The sequence below is a fragment of the Xyrauchen texanus genome, chromosome 36 (assembly GCF_025860055.1).
Source record: "Xyrauchen texanus isolate HMW12.3.18 chromosome 36, RBS_HiC_50CHRs, whole genome shotgun sequence".
Taxonomy (NCBI): Eukaryota; Metazoa; Chordata; class Actinopteri; order Cypriniformes; family Catostomidae; genus Xyrauchen; species Xyrauchen texanus.
The window spans coordinates 34,983,525-35,009,768 of record NC_068311.1 but is presented as its reverse complement, the minus strand read 5'-3'; the positions used below and the strand labels follow the sequence as shown (position 1 = coordinate 35,009,768).

The 26,244-nt window shown below is 36.7% G+C and overlaps 1 protein-coding gene across 1 annotated transcript; it reads right to left on the bottom strand.

The window, feature by feature from the left end:
* Nucleotides 1-572: 572 nt before the first annotated feature.
* On the bottom strand, nt 573-25,600 carry LOC127630062 (BICD family-like cargo adapter 1). The gene is made up of 10 exons (XM_052107470.1): nt 25,281-25,600; nt 23,628-23,843; nt 14,842-14,958; nt 13,238-13,384; nt 10,767-10,946; nt 8,392-8,541; nt 7,636-7,713; nt 4,578-4,687; nt 4,052-4,172; nt 573-1,854 (listed from the first exon to the last, which is right to left on the bottom strand). The coding sequence occupies exons 1-10, from the start codon at nt 25,566-25,568 to the stop codon at nt 1,657-1,659; spliced, it is 1,605 nt and encodes a 534-aa protein (XP_051963430.1). The 5' UTR covers nt 25,569-25,600; the 3' UTR covers nt 573-1,656.
* Nucleotides 25,601-26,244: the final 644 nt, after the last annotated feature.

Sequence of the window (26,244 nt, the reverse complement as noted above, 5' to 3'; positions counted from 1 at the left end):
CCACCACCAGTTGAGTCCCATCCTGTATGGGGGTAGGCTCCTCGCCCCTGCCTCCTATCTCCGGCAGGATTTGACGATTCCGAGTACTGTAGTTGTAGTACAACTTACGCCAAAGAGAGATATTACTTTTCTGTTTTATATTCATCAAATAAACGTCATCTTATTTCACTCAGTCTGCGGGTCTTCCTGATAGAAATACCCTCCTGCTTTGTTAATTGATTGTCAGTTCTCGTCCGTGTAACACTTATATGTTAATGTGTAGTTTATTTGGTTCTTTGTTGAGATGGTTTATGGTTCTCCATGTTGTTTTATATCTTCCTCATTGAAGCCTACAAACTGATCCATCGCCTCTCGCTCCATCATCTCTACTACACACTTACGTTACAGTCTGATTGGATATCTTGCCAGTTCTGATACATGTGATTATAAATGAAGATAAATGTTTGTGATTATTCAACTTTTCTTAATACAATTGCTAACTTTATTTTAACTGATGCTTGATTTGCAAATACATTTCTCAATAAATATGCAAAAATTCCATACATAAAAATCTGCAGTACAAATCTCTCCCATTGAAAATATTTATATAACCTACAAAAAGTACAACCTACTTATTTCAAAATGGCATTTTATTACAAATATAATGATTGTAATAACACATTGTGGAGTGTGAGCAGTTTGAGCATTATAAATCCTTCATATCAGTGAGTTAAGAATGTCAGTTTTTAAGCACCACCTTCTTGAGTATCCGTTATACTCCATTCATGCTCTAACATGCTTGCAAATCACATCATTTCAATTATGAATGAAAATATTGCATCTTTCTCTGTAATGTTATTTTATACAATATCGATACCAAAAACATGATCATGACCAGCATGATGTCATTGTGCATTGATTTGCTTATCCCTTACATTTGGGATTAGACAATATCAAACAAGTACCAATTAAATAAACAGTGTTTCTGGAGTTATATGACGGTCAGATTGGTAGAAACGGTCACAATATACAGTATAGTGAATCTTATCCATCAAGAACAAGTTTGAGTCTAATTTCACTCTGAAATCAAAAGAAATAATTATATTTTGCTGAAACATAATGAAGCCTGTTTTTATGACCATAACAATGTTTAGAACCCCAACATTCTCATTACTGTCATGCAATAAAACAACAATGTATCGTTACATTTTTATATTCTTTTCACTGTAATACAAAAAATACTCTATTACAGTAATCAGAATGTTATAAAAATGAGAAAACTCAAAAGGGTCCAGATGCATCACAGTAATGAGAATTTGAGGGAAAATTTGTTAAATTGTCATAAAACAATATCACAATGCAAAATAAATGAGAAAAAAAATGGAAAAATAAGCTTCAATTTCTTCATGCAAAATATTATTATTATTATTTTCCTCTGATTTTGGGGTGAAATATGACCTGGAAATGTTTTTCGTTAGATTCACCAACACGTTGTCCTTTTGTTTTTTCTCAGGTGTAACCATTCCAAATCTATTTTTTAATTACTTGGCCAGCGTCTTTGGCAATTCTCTGCTGATCATAATCCATGAGAGTCTGATACAGTCTCAGGTTGTGCTTCTCCTGTACCCATCTGTCCGGTAAGTTCTGAGTGCCAGCACTCAAGGCCGAGCAGCAGGTTTATTTGCTGAGTTTGAGCCAGTCTCTCCAGGGCGACTGATTCTGCTCTGGGCCGATCTCTGATATGATGGAGGGGGAACAGGATGGACGTCTGGATTTACGCAGGAAAGAAAGGCGACCAGTTGATCTCTTCTGAGGCAGTTGTTCTATCTGCTGTTGACTCCTCAACTGTTGATTAATGATAATCTGGATGTCATCCTGAGAGGTACACAAAAAATAAAAATTTATAAATGAACAGAAACATCATGTTTTTTCTCTTGGAGAGTTGAACTTTGGTGTATGTTTTTATAGTTGATCATTTAGAAATGTAAAATTATCTAGAATGTTGAAGTGTACGGCAAGTTCTTTTAACATTTAACCACATGAAGGATATGAATAAAAATATTTATAATTACATTTTCACAGTAAAAATGTTGCACTCGGTTTTTAGCTGGCTCTAATTCGCCCTGTCGGTCCCAGTAGTACTTTGGACTCTATACTGACCCCCATCGTCATGGATACTGGGTTTGTTTACAAAGTGCAGCCGCTTCACACCGAAGATGTTTTGTTCGTCTTCTGTTTTGATTCTTTTAGGCCACGTCCACACTAATCCATTTTTGTTTGAAAACCCATCTTTTTCTCGATTTACGTTTTATCCTTCTGTCCACACTGAGAAAACGCTCTCCCAAGTATTTTCGAATTGTAGTGTTGACAGGGAAGATGGAGATATCCAAAAACAATGAAGTATTTGTTGTCACGTGACGCAGTCATGTGCTCCATTCAACCCAAAACAATCAAGATGGCGGCCCGCATTGTAGCAGCTTTATTGCGGCTGTTATTCACTTTGATAGCGTTGGTAAAGATCCCTTTTGCAATTTAATTTGTCAATCAGTCCGAGATTTATTATAAGGGCTTGTTTAAGGATCATCAATGCACACCCGTGTCAGACGGATACTTTTGGAGTGTCTTGGTTGCGTTGCGTCATAACAACCATGTGGCAGGGCGGAGGGCGGGGCCGGGTCGTGATCCTACACACCCGGTCCCGTATTAGGCTAATCAAGCCTTCGAGAGGGATAAAGGTCGACTGCAGAGGATTGTGCGGTAGAGAAAGATCGTTAATGGACATGTTCGTCATATGTGTGCGTTTGTCTTTTGTATAAGTTGTTAATTAAAATATTATTTACATTGTCAATCCGGTTCTCGCCGCCTCCTTTCCCTTGAACTACGTTACAACCCATTTTTAGGTCGCTGTGTCAAGTTAAATTAAATTTGAAACTTTGGAAAACACGTCTTGAGATCCCTGCATTCAGATTTTGTGCTCCATCAAGCTGTGTTTGTATGCAAGAACATGTTCTCATCTTGTGCTGTCGGTGAGTGTGGTTTGTCCTCTGTCTGTTTGTGCTGCGCTTTTGCTTACTGCCCCCTGGAGAAATCAGGTGGTATTACAAGCTTGGATTGCTCATATGAAACGAAATTTTCTTATTACAGTCTGGGGACGATTAATTGCATACGTTTTTTTAACATGTTTTTTTTTTTATATATATAATTTATCGCACTGAATTAACATGATAAATTGACAGCCCTAACAGATATCAATAACTATGTTTAATAATATGTAAAATAATTTTTGATATCAAGAGCATGACATCATTTTTATATCAAGAAGTAACGTTTTACTAGTGCAAACTTAATTACTGATATCAAAATGAGCAATTTCACTAGTGAAATCTGAATTTTAGATATTGCCCGGCCTGGTCAATGGCGCAAGTTTGGGACAGGACTATCTGTTTTCCGACCAATGCGTGTTCAAGAAAACTGTTTGACAACAGTCATTATTTTTGCAAAGTACTGAAACTTATGGCACAGAAATGTTAACCTCTGTTATCTATTGCATAGAAACATGAATGGTTTTGGGAATGTGCCAATAAGTTCACTAACATCATTATTACACAACACGAATCATTATCATGATTCATATATATCTTATCTCTCATCTTTTATCTACACTCTCTATTACTGTGCATTTCAAAATCAGTGACAGCACATCAAACGGCTGCATGTTTCTAATGTGAAAAGTATAACCATCACAAGGTCACTAACCTAACACAAACCATAGGCAAACCTTACTGCAACACTGCAGAGGCATTGCATAGGCGATCAAAAAAATAAATAAATACAGTAATGAACAATTTCTGTCCCATAAATCATCTGGCAAGTAGCAGTAAACAAACTCTACATATAGCTGCGAGCAGCAATTATGGGAATTCAGCAGTTAAAGGAAGCTGAAAATATAGGACTTGAAATAAATGCATGTACACTGATTAGTCCTTTAATAGTTAACGTGTTAATTATGACCTCTCTAGTGGGAGGTTTGTTTATTAACTTCTTTCTCAGTGTGTGCTTTGCATTTACTGACCTGCCAAGCCTCCAGTTCTTGAGAAAGTTGTAGTTTGCGCTGAATGGCCTCCAGCAGCTGGTTGTTTAGACACATCATATCATGTTTAGTTCTCATCAGCTCTGTCTCCATCGCTGTTTTCCTGCATGAAAGAAAGAAAAATAAATCTCTTGTCTACTCTAGAAAAGTGAAGTATACTGTAGAAATACACCTACTCCAAAGAAATGCCACGCACACAAACAGTTCTGTGATATCCATGTGCATAGCACTCTTTAAAAAGATTTGGTCCCTCGCACTTTTTCAAGCAAAACTCATATCGAGCCCAAATGGTGGATTTGTATACAGTATTATTTGTGTTTTGTTACTTTGGGGTGATTGAGCAACCATCCAGCCAATCACAGGTGAATTTCATGAGCCGAAACAACCATTACGTAATCGACATCAGTCAGACAGTCTAATCAATGTGGTTCTGTTCATTTCTACAAAGTTGCTTTCAAGAATGATTTACTTTTTCATAATCAATATTGTATTATAAATCAATATTTACTTAGCAATGGCATCATCACGGTCCTTGATGGCCTGTTGAACAACTTCTTTATCCAGCATTGTTTCTGCACGCTGCTTGAGCTCCGTGTTCTCCGCTGTAAGACGCTTATTCTGAGAGAGAAGAAAAATTATTTGAATGATTCTGAAAAGTCTGACAAATGATACTGATATATAATATCAAAATATTAATAAGTACAGTCTTGACCAACACAAAATAGGTATTGTTTGAAAGTTAGTAGCTCTAATTTACAACGCATGTAGAGATTATGACCAAAACTGAACAAGTGCTTTGAAATTTACAGACAAATCAGAAGTGTTCTGTTTCGATAATTTGTCAATTATTTTGCACTGCACATTTTATTGCAATCAGTAAAAATATCAAACTGATCAAATAGCCAAGTGGCATATGTCTTTGGAAGTTCTCAAAGAGTAAAATGCAACCAGCCTATTTGTTTTACTCACAGACAATAATAGAGCGAGTAATAGCCAAGTACATGTCTATGACATACATGTAAACAGATGTTGCTTATGCGTTTTCATGGGAATAAAACGTAAAATAAATACTTAGAGGAGGTGATTATCTTTAAAACGAGCTCACACACAACATAATCTGATGCATAGGTCATTAGATAATATGTAGCACAATGTGCACACAACACAATGTGAAATTTAGGTAAAAACGCATTCGCTTTCCTGGATCAAATTACTTCATCGAAAATGGTGTAGTAAGTTTTCCAGCGTCATAGAACACTAAAACAATTGTATTTGGATTTATGGATTGTTCACTCTAATCACATATGGCCACCAGGAGATGGCACCGAGTACATGACACAGACTCAATGATGACTCAAATGACACAGAATGGAACTGAATGAGATGCTTTGGAGAGAGAGCATACCTTTATTCATTGTTGTATTTGCATGTGTTATTAGTTATTATATACAATTATTATTATTATTAATAAGAGACGTTTTTGTGTCATATCAACACAAAATTTTACTCAGGTACAATTTTTCAGAGCTACCTTATTCACATCCTGAGACATATAGTGTCAAATCATTAAAAAAAGAAAATCAAAGAAAAAAGAAAAGTTGACAAAAGTTGTGGTTTTCAGCAGTTTCTTAAGCTGAGAGTCTCAGAATTGATCATAATCTATATCATTAAAATGATACCAAACACTTGAACCTCTTTGTTTTTGTTTTTTTGTAGAGTTATAAAAATATGATTTTGGGTATGCCACTGAAACAAGAAATCTTGAAAAACACCTTCTGCGCTTAAAACCTGGGTTAAATCCCAACATTACAACTGAATGCATTTGGGGCCCCTGGGATACGTGACGTCTAGGTGATAAGAGCCGCTGTTTTCGTGTGTTTGTGTGTGTTTTACATTACACAAAATGAAAGCATGTTGTTTAGAACAGACATACTAGTGTGGCTTGGTCTGAAGATCATCTAAGACAAATTTCATGCAGATCGGACATAATTTGTAGGAGTAGGGGAATTTATTTTTATTTGTTCAAATAAAAAATAAAATAATAAATAATGTTTCTAACAAGCACAGTTCAAAAGTTATAACAAAAATGTAAGTACAACTTTGACCTTTTGGTGGTGCTAGACGGTTTGAGATAGAAACCCCAAATTTGCTACCAGGAATGTTCAGAATTTTCCCTATCAGTGTGCCAAATGTCACAACTTTTTACCATACTCTTCTATAGGCTGCCATACACCTAACAGGTGGAATAATAAAAATACTATGCAGAAAACGAATGGATACTAAAACAAGATCTTCGCCTTTGGGACTATACACAATATAAGGACTTATGGTACGTTCATATACAAGGCAAAGCGAGCATTTCGCGAGGCAAGATTACATACAAAGTCAATGCAAAGATGGGAATAGATGAATTGCGCAACTCGAACATGCAAAATCGCTTCATTCACGTAATTTTTCAACTCGAGCGAAAAATCCACCAGACGCGTTGTTGCAAATGCCTAAAAGCACTGAGATTGTCCGGATGTCACTGATGAACTGACGTATTGACATACTGACGTAGTAGCTGAAGAAATCTGGAAATATTTATGAAAAAATTGTTGTAGCGGTGTGTGGACACCCAGAAATGTATGACACAATGTCATACATGTACAGAGACCAGACAAAAAAAGACATTGCTTGGAGGAAAGTGAGCGAGGAAGTTGGACTACTTGGTAAGTTCTGAAAATATTCACTTGATCAAAACACTATAACACATACCTTTAATTCATTTCTTACAAGTTACAATTATTTTTTGATATCAATAATTACCATTACTAGTACAAATATCCATTCCTGATATCAACAATTGAATCACAACTAGTAAAAATGCTCATTTTTATATCTGTACATGTATTTTAACATGCTAGATTTGGTATTTCCAATATCTGGAAATGGATTTCAGATATAAATACATTGTAGAGTAATTAAAGATATATTTACTGGCTTTCTTACGAGATACAATGGCATCATATGTCAAATTAGCATTGCCATTAGTGAAAACCAAGTTACAGATATCAAAAATGAGCATTTTTACTAGTAGTTATTCCATTGCTGATATCAAGAATTAGCATTTTAACAAGCAAATATTTTATTATAGATATCTATAATTCATATAAAGCCCATGATTAAATGTCAAAAGGGCTTTCAATATGAATTAATACATTAATTTCTAACCCAGTGTGAAGTATGAAGAACATTGTGAGACAAGGAACAAGATTACATAATATTACATTCATTGTGAAATGCCCAAAAGAGGGGCAGTAAAGGCTAATTTAAGTTATCTGGTCATGCTGTGTTCTTTTTCGACTTTTCTGAAAAATAAATTCTAATTGACTGCATTTTGTTTAGTCTAAAGACATTTGAGAAAGTAAGAACAGCAGTAAATCTTTGCTTAAAAATTCCTCAGGCTTTGCCAGGCACTCCAAACAATGGGCACATTTATCAGGAAACTGACCCCAGACCAGTGGCAGTGCTATTGGGCTGTTATTAGTTGCATCTGAATGCTTGAATGCATCAGGAATGGTCACCTGATCCAGAAGCTCCTGCTGCCGTTTAGTGTTCTCACAAGGATCGTTCACCGCTCCCACAATGGACTTTCTCATGTCCTGCAGACACAAACGATACACAAGTTAGCGCTGCATGGCGGTCAGCCCGGGAGAGTCAGTGAAGTGTCCTCTTTGTTAGAGGCTGATGGCAGGGTGTATCTCTCCACAGTATCAGGATCAGGTAACACACATAAATGAGCCTCTATTCCATCTCTCTTTCTGTTTCTCTCTCTCAATCTCCATCTAGCTACATTTGTGGCTTCATTGATGCAGTAACACACCCTGATCTGAACAAAACACACAATTCCCACTTCAATGCAAACAGCAGCACTCCTCCACAGAAAACCAGGCCATTAAACAATATCAACTGGACAAAACTAGGACAACAATGTATTATGAATAGCGTAGTGGAAAAGTTGTACAATTACCAAACCTTTTGCCCATTAATAATATAGCACATACATTTAGTAAAATTAGTAGCATCGCTACTTTTAGTTAACTACTCCCAAACAGTGCTAATAAAGATATCTTCTGGAATTTTCCAAGCCATAAAAACAATCAGAATCATTGTTAACTGTCCAAAGTCTCTGACTACATAATTCAATTTGAGTTCCACTGAAACATGAGACAGTGTGAGATTTTAGAATATGTTGTGGAAGGTAATACATTCTATTCAACACCGAATGGAACAGCAGTAGGTAACGGGATATTTGTCAATGTGTCCCAAAGCAGTTTCACCTGTAGTGTGTCACAGTGTGCGATTCTTTGTGCTGTATGCTTCAATTGTGTCAGCATGCCCTGCAGGCTGTCATGCGAGTTGTGCTCAGCCTCTGAGTTGCAGGTCACGGGTCGCAGTATTTCCAGGATGTACTGCACTTCTTGGGAGACCTGCAAAACGAGTGGAGATTGATGGATGTTTAGTTTCGCCCAAGTGTCAAATAATCAGATAGAAACTATGGATGTGCACAAACAATCTTCTGCACCAGCTAGTCGACTATTAACATTGTTCGACCCCGAGTCCGCATGCGTGGACGTTGTATTTTGGCCTCGCTATACGCAATGCATCATTTAATTTAAACCGACTGATCTCAGTTCAGGAGACTCTGTGTTGTCAGTAAAGGGTTAAACTTATGATGAACAAAGTCATGAGACAAGACAACATGGCGGTGATCGCAGATGAGTTTGTATTTGGTTGAAACGTCAACAAAACTACATCTGGTAAGAAACCTAATTAAGTTTTTACATTGAAACCTGTTTGAGTCAAAAGATTAGAGTCTCTAGTTTCATCCAGTATGCCATTTAAAAAATGTGAATGCTTAAAGAGTACACATTCATGGACTGTATGATCATTATCAGTTAAAATATCCTATATCCGCTGTGCTTTTTCAATGGATGCATCCAAAAACTGGAAAATGTTGCTTTCAGAGACCTTATATGGAGATGAAAATAAGATGCATTTCAAACTGTTCTGAGATCAGTGCAGACAGACAGCACACTGGAGGTTAAATCATTCACTAAATAGGGAGCAAGGGAGCATCCTATAGCTCTCTATGCAGTTAAGTGCGTTCACTCCTAAAATCTGATCAAAAGTTCATTTTCAGGCTGCAGATGATGTTTGGATCACTCAACATGTTTGACACACATGGGACAATGATCATCAGTACATAGATTCAACATTTATAATGGATTATTTTATTTTAACATGGTTGGCAGTGACTGGATAATGCTGACCATTACTTTGAATCAGAATGATTTATGCTAATGTCTGTAATGTCCCAAAAACATGAATAACCAACACTCTTGGAAACATAATAAACAATTTGTTAAACAAATCTGACTTTCTATAGCTTAGTATTATTTAAAATTTCACTACTTAGTCTCACTGTCCACATATATTGACATACATTATTATTATTATTATTATAAAAACGTATATTTCTTAGGGGCTGCTAGTTACAAATGAAAAAGGGGAATGGACAATGCACACAGCAGTAACGCAGTTTTCTTTGCGCATTTGCCGGCTCTATGTAACACCGAATTATGCTGTACTTTTCCTCTGAATCAAAGTATCTCCCACCAAATCTGGCAGTTACAATTGAGTCCACTGGGGGGAGCTGTGGATGTATGTCATCGAGGTGTTAGATGAAAGAAGAAGATATGATGCCATCACTGTGTGTTCTTTCAAGCAAAGCCAAGTGTGGCAATACTTGTAATATTTTGACTAATTTAATTCCACATTATTGGTGTCCAGTTCTTGTTTGAGTCATGCAAACCAAAGGACGAGGATCTGTTTTTATGGTGAAAAGAAACTGTGAAGCGGTACAAGAAACTTGGAAGCTTATCAGACCAGTATGTGTGTGCCTTAAATCTCTGAACATGGGCAGAGCTAATTTTTAAAAAAGCCAACTTGCACTACTTGTTTTTCTGAATAATAACATGTGAAATTATAAAAATGTGATTTATGTACATATTATATTCATTATGTGCATTATCCTAATGCCGTCAGTAATGGTTTCTATATAAGCTCCGGGTGAGTGCAAATGTTTTTTACTGTTATTTTGATTATTATTATTATTTTCATTTTCATTAATGCATATAGTTTGTTGAAGATACATTATTTTGAAACTGTTCTTGGAAACGTTTGTAAATAAAACAACATATACATTTCACGTACATGTCATACTTGCTATTTTTAACATTTTAAGTTATGAGTAGTAAATTACTCGTTTTTTGTGGGTGAGAGTACTCAATACCAAAAGTACTGTGGAATTAGTAAAACCGCTCCTGGAAAAGCGACATGAATAAATAATTACAGAATTTCGTTTTGGGTGAACTATTCATTTTATACCGGGAAGGAATTAGTAATAAAATGCTTCTGTAATTGTTACTGTCATACTCTTGTATCGTCCAAAGAAATGAAACTGCATTTGACACACAGATTTCCTTTAATTGAATTAAATTAGATGTGTTCCACAAATGGAACAAATGAGAAGGAGAACCGTGTGACCACAGGATACATCCTCCTGTACCATGTGTTTGTTTGACACTACTTTTACTTCTGACATTATCAGGTTACTGCAGGAGGGATTGTTGCTAATGTTTGAGTGGATCACCTGTTCTCTGTCCAGACTCCAGACTGTGGGCTCCAGACTGTGCTCAAGTTCTGACAGTAATGACGATTCGTTGTGACTTTTCTCCTGGAGGGCAACTTCCTCCTGGAGCTCCTCGACCTGACACTGCAGCTCCTGAGCCCGAGAACGAACCACCTCCACCTCACGACACGTCTCTGCCAGCTGCCATCAAGAAAAACAACTTAGCACTCAGGCATTCTTTTCAAATTTAAACCTTGTTTTTTTATTACAAATTCTATTATCAGAAAAACAGTTTGAGGGAAAAGTTGAATTGAAAAATGTACATTCATTTGAGAATATTGTAGTATTTGGGATGTCCTTCTTTTGCTTTAATGACAGTACGAACCCTAGCTGCCATGTTATTCCTGAATGATTTGAGAATAGTTCAGAATCTTAAATATTTATATTAGGGCTGTCGATTTAACACGTTAAATCAGTGCGATTAATTTGACAAAAAAATAACGCGTTAAAAAAATTAGCGCATTTAATCGCAATGCCCCCCCGGACCATAATAAGGAAGATTCCTGAGAAATGCAAGCTTGTAGTACCACCTGTTTACTCCAGAGGGCAGAAAGTGAAATTTCAGCTGTATGAGCAACATGCAGTTTATACAGTGAAGAAAACACTTCAATAGGCAGAACAACACAAACATGCGTTACATTCTTGCGTTCAAAACACTTGAAGGAGCGCGAATGCGAACTAAGAGATCTCAAGATGTGTTTAAAGATTGAGTATTAAACTATATTTAACTTGAAACAGTGACCTAAACATTTTATGTTTGTGACACAATGCACCCGAGATGCTACACAAGCATGTCTGATGCTGGATTGAGATGGTGCAAAATTTGGAAATTACCCATAAATATTTAATCACAAATAAAATCAAAGAAATCTCCTTCAAACTTATTTATAAGTACTACCTCACTAATTATTTTCTTGAAGAGATATTTAATTGTGATGTCGATATATTCTGTACATTTTGAGGTCTGCAGGATTGAGATCCTTGAGAGGGAGATTGAGAATAATATAAATGTTAGACTCCCAAACAATCTTTTGCAAATAGAAAAGATTAGAATAGAAGAACAGGGAGCCCTGCAACAGATGTCATGGTTCCCACAAAGCCCCCTGCTGAACATCGTGTCAGTCTGAGATTATATAAAGAGACAGTCTAAATAGATAAAAGATCTGTGATGAATTCTCCAAGAAGCTTGAATATCCGATCTGCCAACAACCACAATAAACTGTGTCCTGGTGTAAGAGAATTGGTGCTGTTTTAAAGGCAAAGGTGGTCACACCGAATATTGATTTAGCTTTTATTTAATGTTTGCTGGACTTTGTATGATGTAGGGCTGCATGATTATAGCAAAAATCATAATTGTCGATTATTGCCCTTGATATTTTAATCTCAATTATTAATGTTCATTAAAATATAAAAATACCATGATGTCACAAAGCAACCGTGCAATTCTTCTAAGTAGCAGATTTCAAAGGTGGTTATGAGCTGCGTTCCAGTTTCTTTTAAGCATATTTTAAGCATTAAATATTGTAAAAATATTTGTTACATTTGCACGCACATGACATATTCAATATTCAAACTTATTTACAGCCAAGTTACTTATTGTATTCAGTAAGCCCTTTAGTGACGAGACAGGGGACCATTAATCCCGTTAGATCTTCAATGGTGATCTGGTTCTTGTTAGATCATCGTTAGATCATTTTTGGCCTCATTTGTTGCACTTTGGAAATTAAAAAGAGTTTGTGCGATTCCTGAAAATGTTAAATTACTAATTCCAGCTGTCTGGCAAATGGGTCTTATTAGAGCAGGTACGATAACAATGACGGTGATTCCTGAAATATGCTATTCATGCCATAGTCTTTACATTGGCTACACCTCCAAAACACACGTAGAACAGTTCAGCCGAATTACTTTATTGCTATTTTGTACAAATCAAATTCACATTGGTCTACTTATTAACATGACAAAACAAAACTGTTTTGTCATTTACATTTTTAATAAATTGTACACAGAAATCCAGCAACGTGACAAACTCTCCCATTACAATGACTGCTGTCACTCGCTGCAGGTTTACACTGTTTGAGATTTGATAAGTCTTCAAATGAATCAGTGAATTTACTTAAATTGACATGAACTGTCCAAATGATTCACTAAAACAAAACCCAAAGCAACTTTAGAGAGAGGACAGCTTAGTAGAGCAGCTTGGATTTTTCCCTCAAAAAAAGCTGCGTGAGCAATCCTGCATGTGTTTTGGTTGCACTAGGCTAGTCCTTATAAAAAGTTAGCCTAGACGTTGATGAGAAAGCGACACTATTTTGAAAACAGCTCAACCACTGTCAGGCTACTGAAAAGTAGTTAAGCAAACATGTCCGTCCTTTTTATACTATTGAGCATTGTGTATGTGTGTGTGTGTGTGTGTGTTGTGTGAGAGACCGAACCTGTTGTATGTGTGTTTGACTCTGTTGCTCCTGTCGATCCAGGCGTGTTTGTAGTGAAGACACACTCTCTCTTAGTTCCTCATTCTCTTGACACACGGTCTTAAAGCGCTGCTCTTGTGTTTGTTCACGCTGCGTGAGTCTCGCTACCTGAACATACAAAAACATTAGCAACATTATTCTATTGACTACTCGACTTCAGAAAAAACGATTTCACACCAAAGATGCTACTTTACTTTATTACCATATGGTTAATTGAATAATGAAACTCAGGCGACATTTTTCAGTTTCTTCAGACCTACATGGGCAGCATGGAACCGTCATCGAATCTCATTAGTGACTGATATAGAACACGCTACATCGCCTCGAATAGTGCCCCTCACATGTAGCGCACAGGAGAATCAACTGATTACAATAGTTTGATGTTAGCATGTGGTTTATCTAACAATGAAACTCACTAATAAGCATAAAAAACAAAGCACACACAAATATTAGATAACATAGTTCATTTTAAGCAGATTAAAAACATTTTGTAAATTTTTCGGAATTGAAAAAATATACGTTTATTTTTAAACAACATTTCTCCCGAATTGTTTGCCATCTTGGATGAATTTTTTGAACTGAGCTCATTGAAATGTTTGCTCTATGTCCTTGCAAAAAAGGGTTCATTCATTCATTCCACAAAACGGCAGCAAGAAATGCAGGTGGCACACCTGCGCACTGGCCATGTGCTCGTCCATAGACATTCAGTCTATTTTATGATCCCATGCACCTTTCCCAATGTTTCATTAAATATGTCTGCCTCTGAGTGGACTAGAAGCTTAATCTAAGTGTCGTTGGAAAGCTGTGATGGTGTATAATATTTCATCATTGGTGGTCAAGAACATATTTTATTTGTTTATCATGCTTTTTCTTCTGCAAATTTTGTTGTGGATATCTGAGAAATCACATTGGATTGTATACCCAAGAAAGCACACAGGCAAGGAGAAAATGGCTCATTTTGAAGAAAACTGCCTTACCAAGGGGTTAAGTCTACCCCCAAACCTCAACCCTAAACCTAACCGCCAGTGGTGCAAAGCAGTCATCACTGATTAGGTGAACGTAATTACTTCCTGGTTTCCACAAGGGATGAGAAACCGTGTTTCTGAGGCTGCTGATACAGCATGCTATGAGTAGTGCCACAGGAAAAAATAAACACATATCAATTTATTAAAAAATGTCTGTTTGGAGATGTCGCTTGTCAGTAATTCATTGGAATGGGGTCGATGTCAAGGTACTGGAACATTTGGTAGCAACATGTCAACTTACCATGTGATCATGATGGCTCATAAGTTTTCCCACACTGAACCTACTGTATGCCCTTTTTTTTTTTTACTGACTATGCGAAGTCAAGCTGCACATGGCCTTACACAGAGTTGAGTGTACCAAACTCTTATTCGTAGACAAGCACGCAGCAGGCGGAGGATCTGTAGAACTTTTTAAATGACGGGCATTCGAATTCTGTGGAAATCTGTGGCCAAAGATTCCAAATAAGCCGAGTATACTGTTATTCACTTTAGAATAATGTATTCATATCCAAGTATGTAAGAGATGGAAGAGTCTCTCACCTGTTCTCTTAGAGCGCTAATGATTTCTTCATCCTGAGGTCTGGCGTGTCCCCGTTCTCTCATTTCCTGTTTGAGTCTCTGCAGCTTGTTGGTCATGGTTTGCTCCACTTCCATAGCCTAAACATAAACAAGACAACACAGCAATCAAAGATTCTGTGTCTAAGCAATACAATTGAATCAGCTTTCAGACTTTTTCTATCAATGCGTTCATAAATCAAATGGGCTGATATGTGGGAGAGCCCTCATTTAGGAAAAAAAGCATATTTTTCCAGAAGAGAATGTGGCCCACATTCATAATGAAAAGGAGTTATGTTCGCTTGCTGAGAGCAAAACAAAAGCTCTGATTGGGAGTGTGGTGGCCTGCAGTGACAGACCTGAATCAGCAGATAACTGGACAGCCACCAACGCGCATCAAACACGTTCAAAACCGCATCAAAGTCACATAACTGATGCGGCGTGGCAGTGACATCATCATGCTAGATAACTAGGGGTAGGGGGTCAGCAGTGGGGGAGGAGTGGTGACCTGTCCCAGTTCAGTGAAACTTAACTACCACCAACGACATGGTTAGTGTTCCCAAGAGGCCAATCCTATTCAGGACTGGTGATAAAGCTAATGCGCTGTGATGTTACCCAGTGCGTGTCCAGCCGCTGCACTATTCAGTAACTCTCCTGACAGCTGACACCTTAAGCCAGACCCCATCCCTGGGGAATAACATATCACTTTTCTGTGGGTTTTAAACTATTAGATTTATATCTAAATATAGGTATAGCGGAGTGTGCCACAAGACTCTATAGAAGGGACTGGTTTAGTGAGTGTCTAAAATAAATCAATACTCAGCTGAATCATTCAAGGGTATGGTTAAACTTCCCAAATATTGTCAAAAGGGAATTTTAGAGGAATTTTGTTCTAAAGAGTTGGACTTGTTTTCAGTCAATGTAGCTTTAAATGTAAGTGCATTTTGTCTTTCCATTGCCTGGCAGATTTTTTAATTGGTTTTAACCGTAAACCTCACTACATTTATTATGTATTAACAGCTAGTTTTTTGCCGACCTAGCCTCATAGAATGAACGTTAATATAATTTTCCAAAGTGAGTTTTATGTGCCACGTTCTATGCTTTGCTGCAGTTTCCTGGTAAAACGATCACTAGAGGCGCTACAAAAACTATGTGTTTTATTCACTTTCACACAAAGCATGACTACAGCGGATGATTATGACTTTATAAACACTTACTGCTATGTTATGATATCGAAACACTTTTACTCTAATGCATCATTTTAGAAACGATAAATATTACCACTTGTATAACAGACCCACCTACATTTACACACTTATTTCAATTTGATTCGCTTGCATCTTGTATCTCACCAGATAGAGTGTTGAACTTTGGACTCAGAAGAGCAAGGCTTGAGCCCAGCCAAGCACTCAAGCTTAGAGACAAAAGCATCATAGAAGCTACACAAAATGACATGGTTGCTTCAAAAAATGGGCTTTTCGTGTGGCAATGTTAGGTTTAGGTGTTGGGCCCAGATATACTTCATAGGAAATCGAAGAACAAACGGGTATGACGTCATTTTGAACAAAATTTGGCCAAAAAGAAGGTGCTTTGTGCTAGTTTCAGTGGTTCGTGAGCTTGCCTAGGCAAAATTTTAGGAAAACTTCTAACCGGCTGCTAAACACCTTCTTGATGCAATTGGTTTACGTCATCAGAAGGTGTAACCTGAAGCTCCACCTACTACTTTGTTTACGTTTTTCAGTCAGTACTCATCAGTAGCCTACGATCGTTTGCGTAGAGACATTTTCCAAGAACATCTCATGTGATTTTTTTGTTTAATTAGTCTACAAATATTTGATGAAATCTACTCAAATAATCTCAAGCGCCCATTTACTCATGTGCCATCTGCAGCGAAAGCCCAATGTAACACATCTGCCCAATGTAAGATATGCCTCCATAACCATTTTTTGTATGTATTATCTTTCATACATGCATCATTGCAGTAGTATCAATGTCATTATAAATTACAATTAAAGATTGTGATCTGTGCATGTTACATTTACATACATTTACATTTATGCATTTGGCACGCTTTTATCCAAAGCGATTTACAGTGCACTTATTACAGGGAAAATCCCCCCGGAGCAAACTGGAGATAGGTACCTTGCTCAAGGACACAGTGGTGGTGGCTGTGGGGATCGAACCAGCAACCTTCTGATTACATTTATGTGTTTTAGCCCACTACGCCACCACCACATATTATGGCTGCATATAGCGTGTTATGGTATTAGCGTCATGAATTCAAAATATAAACAAGACAAATAAAACTTTTTCTACTGCGTATACTGTATATTACTTTAAATCATCATCAAGTGGTTAAAACAGCTTCTTTTACTGACTTCATGTCAACTGTACTCATAGAAAGAGGTATACAGTCTGATAAAACATTTTAATGTCACATTAGTTTTACATGTAGCATCATCATACTTAAATGCTCCTCTAAACGCCTCCCACAGCGGTGTTGCGGGTGTCTGAATGTTCACAAATAGAACTTCTTTTTATCACTGAACGAAGAACAAGTAAGAATTTCTACAGAAGTATCGGGGTCTTAAGTGTAAGGATGTCTGTTTTGTTTACCTCTCGTTTGATTTTAGGACACTATTAGTAAGGTTTAAGTTTAAATTTTAGGTTTGGGAGGTGTGTTGTACTAATTAAAACCTCCATCTAACGATCACCTTAAAAACCACGTCTGATTACGTCACCATTTCACTCACTTTTGGCGCCCCTCGCTGGACATTTCACTGGGAAACTGCAGCAAAATGTGTAATGAAGCAAGTAATTTCGTTTGGCAAAAATGTTACCATGGTCACGTACATTTCATCAAATCAGTTTTTTGGCAGTGCTGGTTTCTGAATATTTCTTTCCAAAGCCAAACATAATCTACATTTTATTTTATTGATGGTTTACAAATGACAATCTTTTATGCAAAGATATCTTTAGCCCAGTAAGAAAGCCAATAAAATTACTTGTGTCCAAAAGTCCTAGCTTAAAACTTAAATCTAGTAGAACGCCAATATAGATTATATTGTTAGCTTATACTATGCAAAACCCTGAAGATATATGACCACACAGCAGATGACTGAATAACATCACAAGTGTGAATGATTTACAAAGTCATACACTTCAACTGCAACTGATTTTTTTAAATTAGAGTTGTATGAGTTCAACAACTAAAGACTTCCTTATTTAAGGTTTTCCAGTAAATTATTTTATGTCATCTCCATGGAGAACTGACAGGACAACATGATTTCAAAAGGTGAAGAGGAAAAATGGATCATATGTGGGTTTATGTTCACAGAGAAAACACCTGTTTATGGTCTCATAAAGTAACAGCACACTCAGCAATACTCCAGAATTGACACTGACTACAACCTCTGGAGTCACGAGTTTGAATCCAGGGAGTGCTGAGTGACTCCTGCCAGGTCTCCTAAGCAACCAAATTAACCTGGTTGCTAGGGAGGGTAGAGTCACATGGGGTAACTTCCTTGTGGTCACTATCTCGGTGTGGTGCTTGGTGAGTGGTGCATGGATGCCATGGAGGATAGCGTGAAGCCTCCATATGCGGTAGTCTCCGCGGTAACGCGCTCAGCAAGCCACAGGAGAAGATGCGCGGATTGACGGTCTCAGACGCGGAGGCAACTGAGATTCGTCCTCCACGCCACCACAAGGACTTAGAACGCGCATTGAGATGTGGGCGTGCCAATTGGGGAGAAAAAATGGTTGGATTGTAAACCTTTCAGCCTACTGAAATGAATTGTCCAACCACAAATAAAAATTATATCATTGTTATGAGTCCTTATTTTCTAAATGTTTAGACATACTTTTGCTAACGGAGTTATACAACCCATACAATCGTGTCCTCCAGAGATATCTGCCTTTTCACAGCCAGGCACGGATTACCTGGAATTACTCATGTTTCTCATGAGGATTTTCTGTAAACAATGGTAATGCAGATCTCGTCTGAATTACACAGAGGTCTCCTGATAAACTCCCTCATGCATCTGTACCGCTCTGTACTGTAAACTGTGTTATGTACTTATGTTATGTTACGAAATTAACAGTGACACCGAACTATAAGGAATATTTTCAAACACCCACATTTACTTAAATGTACACCATAGACTCCTTTTGTAATTATATTAAGCTAATTACAATGACCACAGGCTAACCCTAATAGAAAACTAACAAAAATAATAAGACATTATATCTTGCATCTAGAAAATGTTGCCTATATTTAAGGGCTTTAAAATGTATTAAATCGTGACATTTCATGATATTCACACACATTTGAGCTCCCAATTCTAATTAACACAATGCAGAAAAAGGAGGATCATTATGATATTTTCATAACTGCAAGGTGAAAAAAGTTTAAATTGTACATATATTATGATTTTTTACATTGTGACATTATTTTCATGACAGTTAAGCAAATTTTACCTCAAAGTCTCATTAACTCAATGCAAAAAAGAATGGTCGTAATTATTATATATATTACTCCAAATTGGGGAAAATCATTGTTTAACAGCATCTTTATTACTGTAATACATATATTATAAAGGTATTACATTAATATAAGACTGTGTAACCATAATGAGAATTACCATTAAATAACACAACCTATAAAAAACATTATTACACATAGTGGAATATTTTTTTCCAAATGAGACCATTCCCAAAGGTAGGATTTGTCAGATTAATTTCCTTCTGGGGAGAATTTTGTACAAAACTACAGCCAAGTAAACCTACATACACAAACAAATACTCACCATTCAAGGCCTCTCACACCTGGAAATGGGTCTGTTCACCATATCTGGCAACAGCACATTTGAATCCAAACTTCGAAAGTCATTTATCCAAAACTCCTCTCTAGTCACTGTTTGATAGTGCTCATAAAAATGAGCTCATACGTGGTGGAAGCTGCGGTGGAATGGGTATACAAACTTCCCCTTCCTCCAAAGCAGGACAGGATACATAATCATCACTTTTTCCTGAACTTTGATTTCTTGGAAAATATTGGTCATAAACATGGTCAAGTGTGGTGTGTGTGGGGAGTAAGAGTGTGTGGGACCTCCCTGTGGGACGGTACAAGTTAGCCAATACTCCAGACCGACAACAATGCACGACTACAGACACAACAGACACGGTCTCAGTCTGTCATTCCACTCTCATGTGATCGTAATGAACTGCTTTAAGTGCCCTTGTGAGATTAAGGGCAGGGAGTTTTAACAAGTGTGCAAACACAGAAAAAATGTACAAGCCTAGACCTTGCAGAACAAACCTGCGAGATTAGATACCAAACCAGAGTGAATAGAGTGTGTGTGTGTGTGTGTGTGTGTGTTACCGAATGAGTCAACAGCAGCAGGTGGCTCTAAATTTAGCTTTCACAGAATGTCATGAGAAAAATATTGTCATGATGAATTTACATACAATAAAATACAAAATCTGAAAAACAAAGACAAAAGCGTGATTATAAAACAGTTAGTTCCAACTCTAAAATCCCCATTCAAAGCCAAACAAATGGCTTACATACACCTGTGACTGCACATGAATTGAATTCTGTATTAATCTGTAATATTGTAGTTACTACAACATTCTAAAAACTAAACTCTGTTTCACATTGTGCCCAACAACATCATTTTCTTCTAATCCCAAATCAATACAAAACTAAATGTAATTATATTTTGCATATAGAAAATAAAGCATTAAATTCTTTAGTTTACTATAGTAAAAAAACATTATAATAAAAAGAGATGCTGTTGTACATTGACTGTTTAAATTAAAATCAGCAAAAATGAAATCCAGTATCAAGGGAATACTTCTATGATGTCTAAAACTAAAACCATTTTTCATGTTGTTCATCTTTGCTGTAATGTGAAATGGGGGTAAAATGTGCAGTTATGACAATAATGTCACAATGTAAAAAACTTTAAAGCCCATAATATTAGCCTTAAATCTTTTTATATGCTAAATGTGATTTATTATTTGTTTCTTTATTTAGGAGTAAAATAGGGCCAGGACATTTTCATAACGGGTTTTGTGAAAATTGCACATGGACAGTTCAGCAAAATCTCTACCAACTAACACATTTCTAACTTTGCACATTATATACATCATACTGTCAAGTCCTAATGGCAACTAAGCATAGTCACATTATTTAATGACAATTAAGCACATTTTGCTTAGGGATGCACCAATATGAACCTTTCCCCCTTTAAATTCCATATAATAGAGGTATAATGAATAATGCCATAAGACCGCTAGAGGGCGCCGCTTGCTCACACAGCTCTGACTAAAGTGCTGAATGCAGAAAAGCAGTCTTTTAAGGTTTAGTAATCACGCAAGCCCATATTGCGATTTCAATCTTAATTCAAACAATCCTGCAGCATTAAAGGATACAATACCGATGACACAGAAGTCAAATTCTGCTGGTTTCAAAGTGGTTTCACAACTGTCACATACATTTATGGCAGTTTTTCTGCATTAACAAAAGAACGAGGGAGAATCTTTTTTTTATATGACATTTTTTAAGAGTACCGACCCTACTATATATTGTGGCTATTATTACTTCTGGATTGTGCATTTGAGTTTTTTAAAAGTGTGTTACTAATTAATTACGAATCATCCATCGGCTTTTCATTTCTGCGTTAGTGCCAATGGTTTTAATTTGGTCAATAATTGGCTTATAAGAATCAAGCCGATACAATGGTGCATCCATAATTTCCCCCCAAATTCTCTTAACTGTAATGCAAAAACATCTCATTCTCATTATTGTAATATGAAAATCATTGTAATCAATTTTGCTCCACAGTATGAAGTCAAAACGCAGTAACTACACCAACAATTAAATAAAAAAGAAATGGCTTCAAATTCTTTTCTTTGTTCAGCCCAGTAAGGATTTTTAACTTTTCATACTCCATTCTTTCTAAATCTGAGCACAATTGAGCAAAAACCTGCCTGTCACAGGTAGGAATGGGTATTTTAAGGAATTGAATGGATTCCTCTTGTGAGGTCCTACTTGTGAGAAATACGTGAAAGAAATGCACTTTCATGAGCAGATACAAACAATCAGAGATACATTTTATGCAATGGTCCCACTTTATATTAGGTGTCTTTAACTACTATGTATTAAACATTAAAATACATACAATACAATTTATATATTGTGTATTTACATTTTGCTCCATACAATTCTAACCAGACTCATTTTCTGCTACCGAGGTTGAGGTACGGGTAGATTTAGGAGTAGGGGTAGGTTTAAAGGTTAGGTTTCAGAGTAGAGGTCGACCGACAGTGGATTTTGCCGATACAGATAACTAAGGTGGTGGGAAAGGCTGATAGATTTTCAAATTGATTAATAGAATATAAAATACTTATGATATAATCTTTATTATGGCAGGCAAAGACAAAGAGTCCCAAATTAATACAATCTCAGATGTGTCTTTTTGTTCAAACTAAATCCTAAAAATAATTAGAAAGAATTCAGATTTGGTACATAACACCGTACTTTAAAGTGTAAACAAGCCCAAAACACCAGGGACTCTTATTTTGAAATTAGATTTTTGACGATAACCATTAGTTCAAAAAAAGCAACCATAGGCACCAATTAATCTGTAATCCGATATATCGGTCTACCTCTAGTTTAGAGTGAGGGTTGAGGAAGGGTTAGGTTAAGGGTAAGGTTAACAGTGTACATTCAGATGTAATTAAAGGCAGGTACTTTATATCTAAGAACAATGCAACAGTACACAAATAAGTACATTGTATCAGAGTAGTTAAAAACATCTAATATAAAGTGGGTCCAATACAATTCTTGCAAAGACATTATTTACACAGACGCTTTAATGACTTTTCAAAGGCATTAATGAAATCCAATAATTCAAAAATCCAAAATTGTCCCCATTTACCTCCATTGTACGGGCTTGTATCCTTAATTTTTGCTTATTTTAAAGAAAAGGCGGTATGAGTTGAAATAAATTAGTGTGGTAGAACATTATGCCACAAAAGCCATCGGTTGAGCTTAATTTGTATTGAACCCGGAGCATTCCTTCTAATTGAAGTGGTTTGAGATTATCTTTGTAATTCAGGTCAGATGAAACACAGGTTTAGCTCACAACACCTTGAGCGGAAAGGATGAAGGAAGTAAACAGGAATGCCACTGAAAAATGACAAAGTATCCAAGCTTGAAAACATTTGATAGATTTACTGCAAGTCTGTGCTGTAGGGCTAGGGTTATCTTCCACTTACTGAGCTGACAAGTATGGATGTCACCTTATTTTACTGTATCTTATCTGAGACCAGGAACATTATGAGGTCATCTTTATCTTAACAAAGTGAGTTATTGGCCTTCTAATCAAGTGTTATGAATGTCTATGTATCGCAGTGGAGTGCAGTTACGTTCTAGTAAAGGGCACACCTTATCTATTCATTACACAATAAAAGCAACAAATGCATAAAGAGACATGCCCCTTAATGACCGTATCATGAAAACTGACTGCTTGACACACTTATCACTCAATACATGAGTTAGACAAAAGTATTATGTAATGAAATGTACTTGATAATGTGCATACATTTTTGTAGTGTTTTCCTCTCAAAATATTAAAGTGCAACACAAACCTTCATGCGACTTTCCTAAACACCTGATTTCATGAAAATGACGTTACCGTGGCGACAAGCAATGTCCACATGTAAAAGCGAGTCAAAATGTGTGATGGAAGTGAGATGGAACTGACCCTGTGGAGTTGTTCTCGGAGTCTCTGGCTCTGTTCATTGTGTTCGTGGTTTAGTCTGGTTTTCTCTCTCTCCGTCTCACTCAGGGTCTGCGTCAATCTCTCCACCTGCGTCTGCAGCTCCTGCACGTCTCGCTCCAGCTCGCCCACCTGACTCTGCCACTGCGCCTGGCAGCCGTCCAGTTTCACCTGCAGCTCATACCTGCCCTGCTGCAGCTCCTGCCATGCAACACCAGCAACAGATAAATATCAGCTTGAGTGTTCACTTTTAAACCATTCTGAGATTTATGAGATGTGGTTTATTTTTACATTAACACTGGATCCAACAGTAGTCTGAAATGCTAATATCTGTGCCAAATGTAATCAAATAAGTTCATAATACATCAACTTTATCGATCTTCTTGCAGGATTATTATTCGATTTTTTTTAGGATATGTTAGGTTTGGTTCCAAATAATGATGTCAATTCCTTTAGCAATCCTGTACTCATGCATTAGTATTTTTACTAGCAAACTTATCTAAGTCAAGGGCATTCGTTATGTTATCTCTTTCAGTTGACCTTCAGTGGACTTAAGATACTGTAGAGATTTCAAATCAAAGTTTGATTTTTTTATAATGGTCAGGACCTGAGCTGACGCTTTGTGAATGTGGAAAATCAGACATTTTATTTCAGTTTAAGAGTGTTTAAATTCACCCTGTTTTTTAATCTGATTTGGAATCAGTCAATATAATGCAATAATGCATAATGACGTCTCACTGCAAAATACAAATAAAAGATCTTTAAAGAAATGTATATAAATATATATAATATGCATATTGGTGCATTTTTATGCACTTTTTTTATATGTTGGAAATGGAACTGTAAACAAGTTACATTGTCTATCACATATCTGTGATATGGCAATGTATGCAAAACACATATGTTCAAATATAGTTTTCACTAATATAAAGAAAGTTGTATTCTAGTACATACATACATACACTACTTTTCAAAAGTTTGGGGTCACTTGGCTGAAACGTTTCTCATGATCTTAAAAACCTTTTGATCTGAAGGTGTATGCTTTAATGCTTGAAAATTAGTTTTGTAGACAAAAATATAATTGTGCCAACATATTAATTTATTTGCTTACAAAACTAAAATTGTATTTAAAAAAAAAAATAAAAATTTTGAAATGGATGACTTGCCGAATAAAAAATTAAATATAAAAATAAGGTTCCACTTGTTAACATTAGTTAATGCATTACATATCATGAACTAACAATGAACAATATATTTTGACAACATTTATTTTTCTTTGTTAATGTTAGTCAATAAAATTGTTAGTTCATGTTTGTTCATAGTTCATTAACTAATGCCAACAAATAAAGTTTTGATTTTAAAAACGTATTACTATACTGTATGTTGAAATTATCATTAACCACGTTTAATAAATGCTGTAAACGTATTGTTCATAGTTAGTTAATGTTAACTAATGTAACCTTATTGTAAAGCGTTACCGATTTAGTTACCAAACACTCTGACTGGACTATAATAACAACTCCCCACTCACTGCCAAACGACAAACGTAGCAGTTTTCTATGAGTCTCTATTAATACACACAGTGACTGCGGTCAGTGAGCCGCGAGAGAATTAGAAACGCTGACAGGAACTTCTCACCTCCAGCTGCGGTGCGTATTTGTCATGAAGTTTCTGTAGTTCGTCTTTCAGTCGTCTGTTCTCCAAGAGGAGCGTGTTCCCCACTTGTGCGGCCAGGAGAACTTCATCCTCCTTCTGTCGAAGGGCCGCGAACAGCTCCTCACTGTCCTTATACACCGGCAGGTCTTCATCGGTGCTCAACTCAAACGAGTAAAAGTCTTCATCCACTTCCATACGATGCGCTTTATAGCACAGCTCGCCTCCCAGACTCATGGCTTCAGAATTAGGAGTAAAAACAATAAAGCTCATATGTACAGACCGTCTTTATGCTCCATGTGTGAGTGCTGTACACCGTTTATCTTGTGAGTGTTCTCCTCAGGTTATCTCTCTCATGGGTTGGTTTGGAGGCAGATGCTGGAAAGGAACTCTTGTGGGTTGGGCTTCGTTTAGATAGAGGTGATTTCAGCCTTCAAATGAGGCTCACTATCAACTTGATAGCTTGAGCTGTCAATTGAGGTCAGGTAAATGTTCCATATGAAATTGATTACTCATTTCGTTGAGCCAACCATAGCAAAGTTAGCCTACTTCTTTACATTCTGTAGTGCTTCTATCAGCATCTATTAGGTAACATTCACTTTCACTAGTAAGTGCATAAATAACTAAAAGAGATTTATTTGAGTTATATTGACATGTCAAATTTTGTTGGGTTTACCCAATTCAACAAGTTTCTTTCTACACACAGGGCTCTATTTTTTATTATTATTAATTTATCCTCTTTTGTCCCCATTTTGGAATGTCCAATTTCCAGTGATTAGTAGGTCCTCATGGTGGCGTGGTTACTCACCTCAATCCGGATGGTGGAGGAAAGTCTCAGTGTGTAAAGGAGTCAAAACAACACCAGGATTTCCTCCGTTGTGCACACAAACGAAGATATGCTGTAAGGACGGCTGACGGGCGGTTCCGACACCTGTACCGAACTGTAATG

Bases quoted from the DNA above. Each gene is read 5' to 3' on its own strand.
- LOC127630062 (XM_052107470.1), bottom strand. From the start codon at position 25,568: ATGAGCTTTATTGTTTTTACTCCTAATTCTGAAGCCATGAGTCTGGGA. The intron at 23,844-25,280 runs GTGAGAAGTTCC...GTTGCATGGCAG, and splicing joins AATACGCACCGCAGCTGGAG to GAGCTGCAGCAGGGCAGGTA. The intron at 10,947-13,237 runs GTTCGGTCTCTC...TCTTGATGGCAG, and splicing joins GTCAAACACACATACAACAG to CTGGCAGAGACGTGTCGTGA.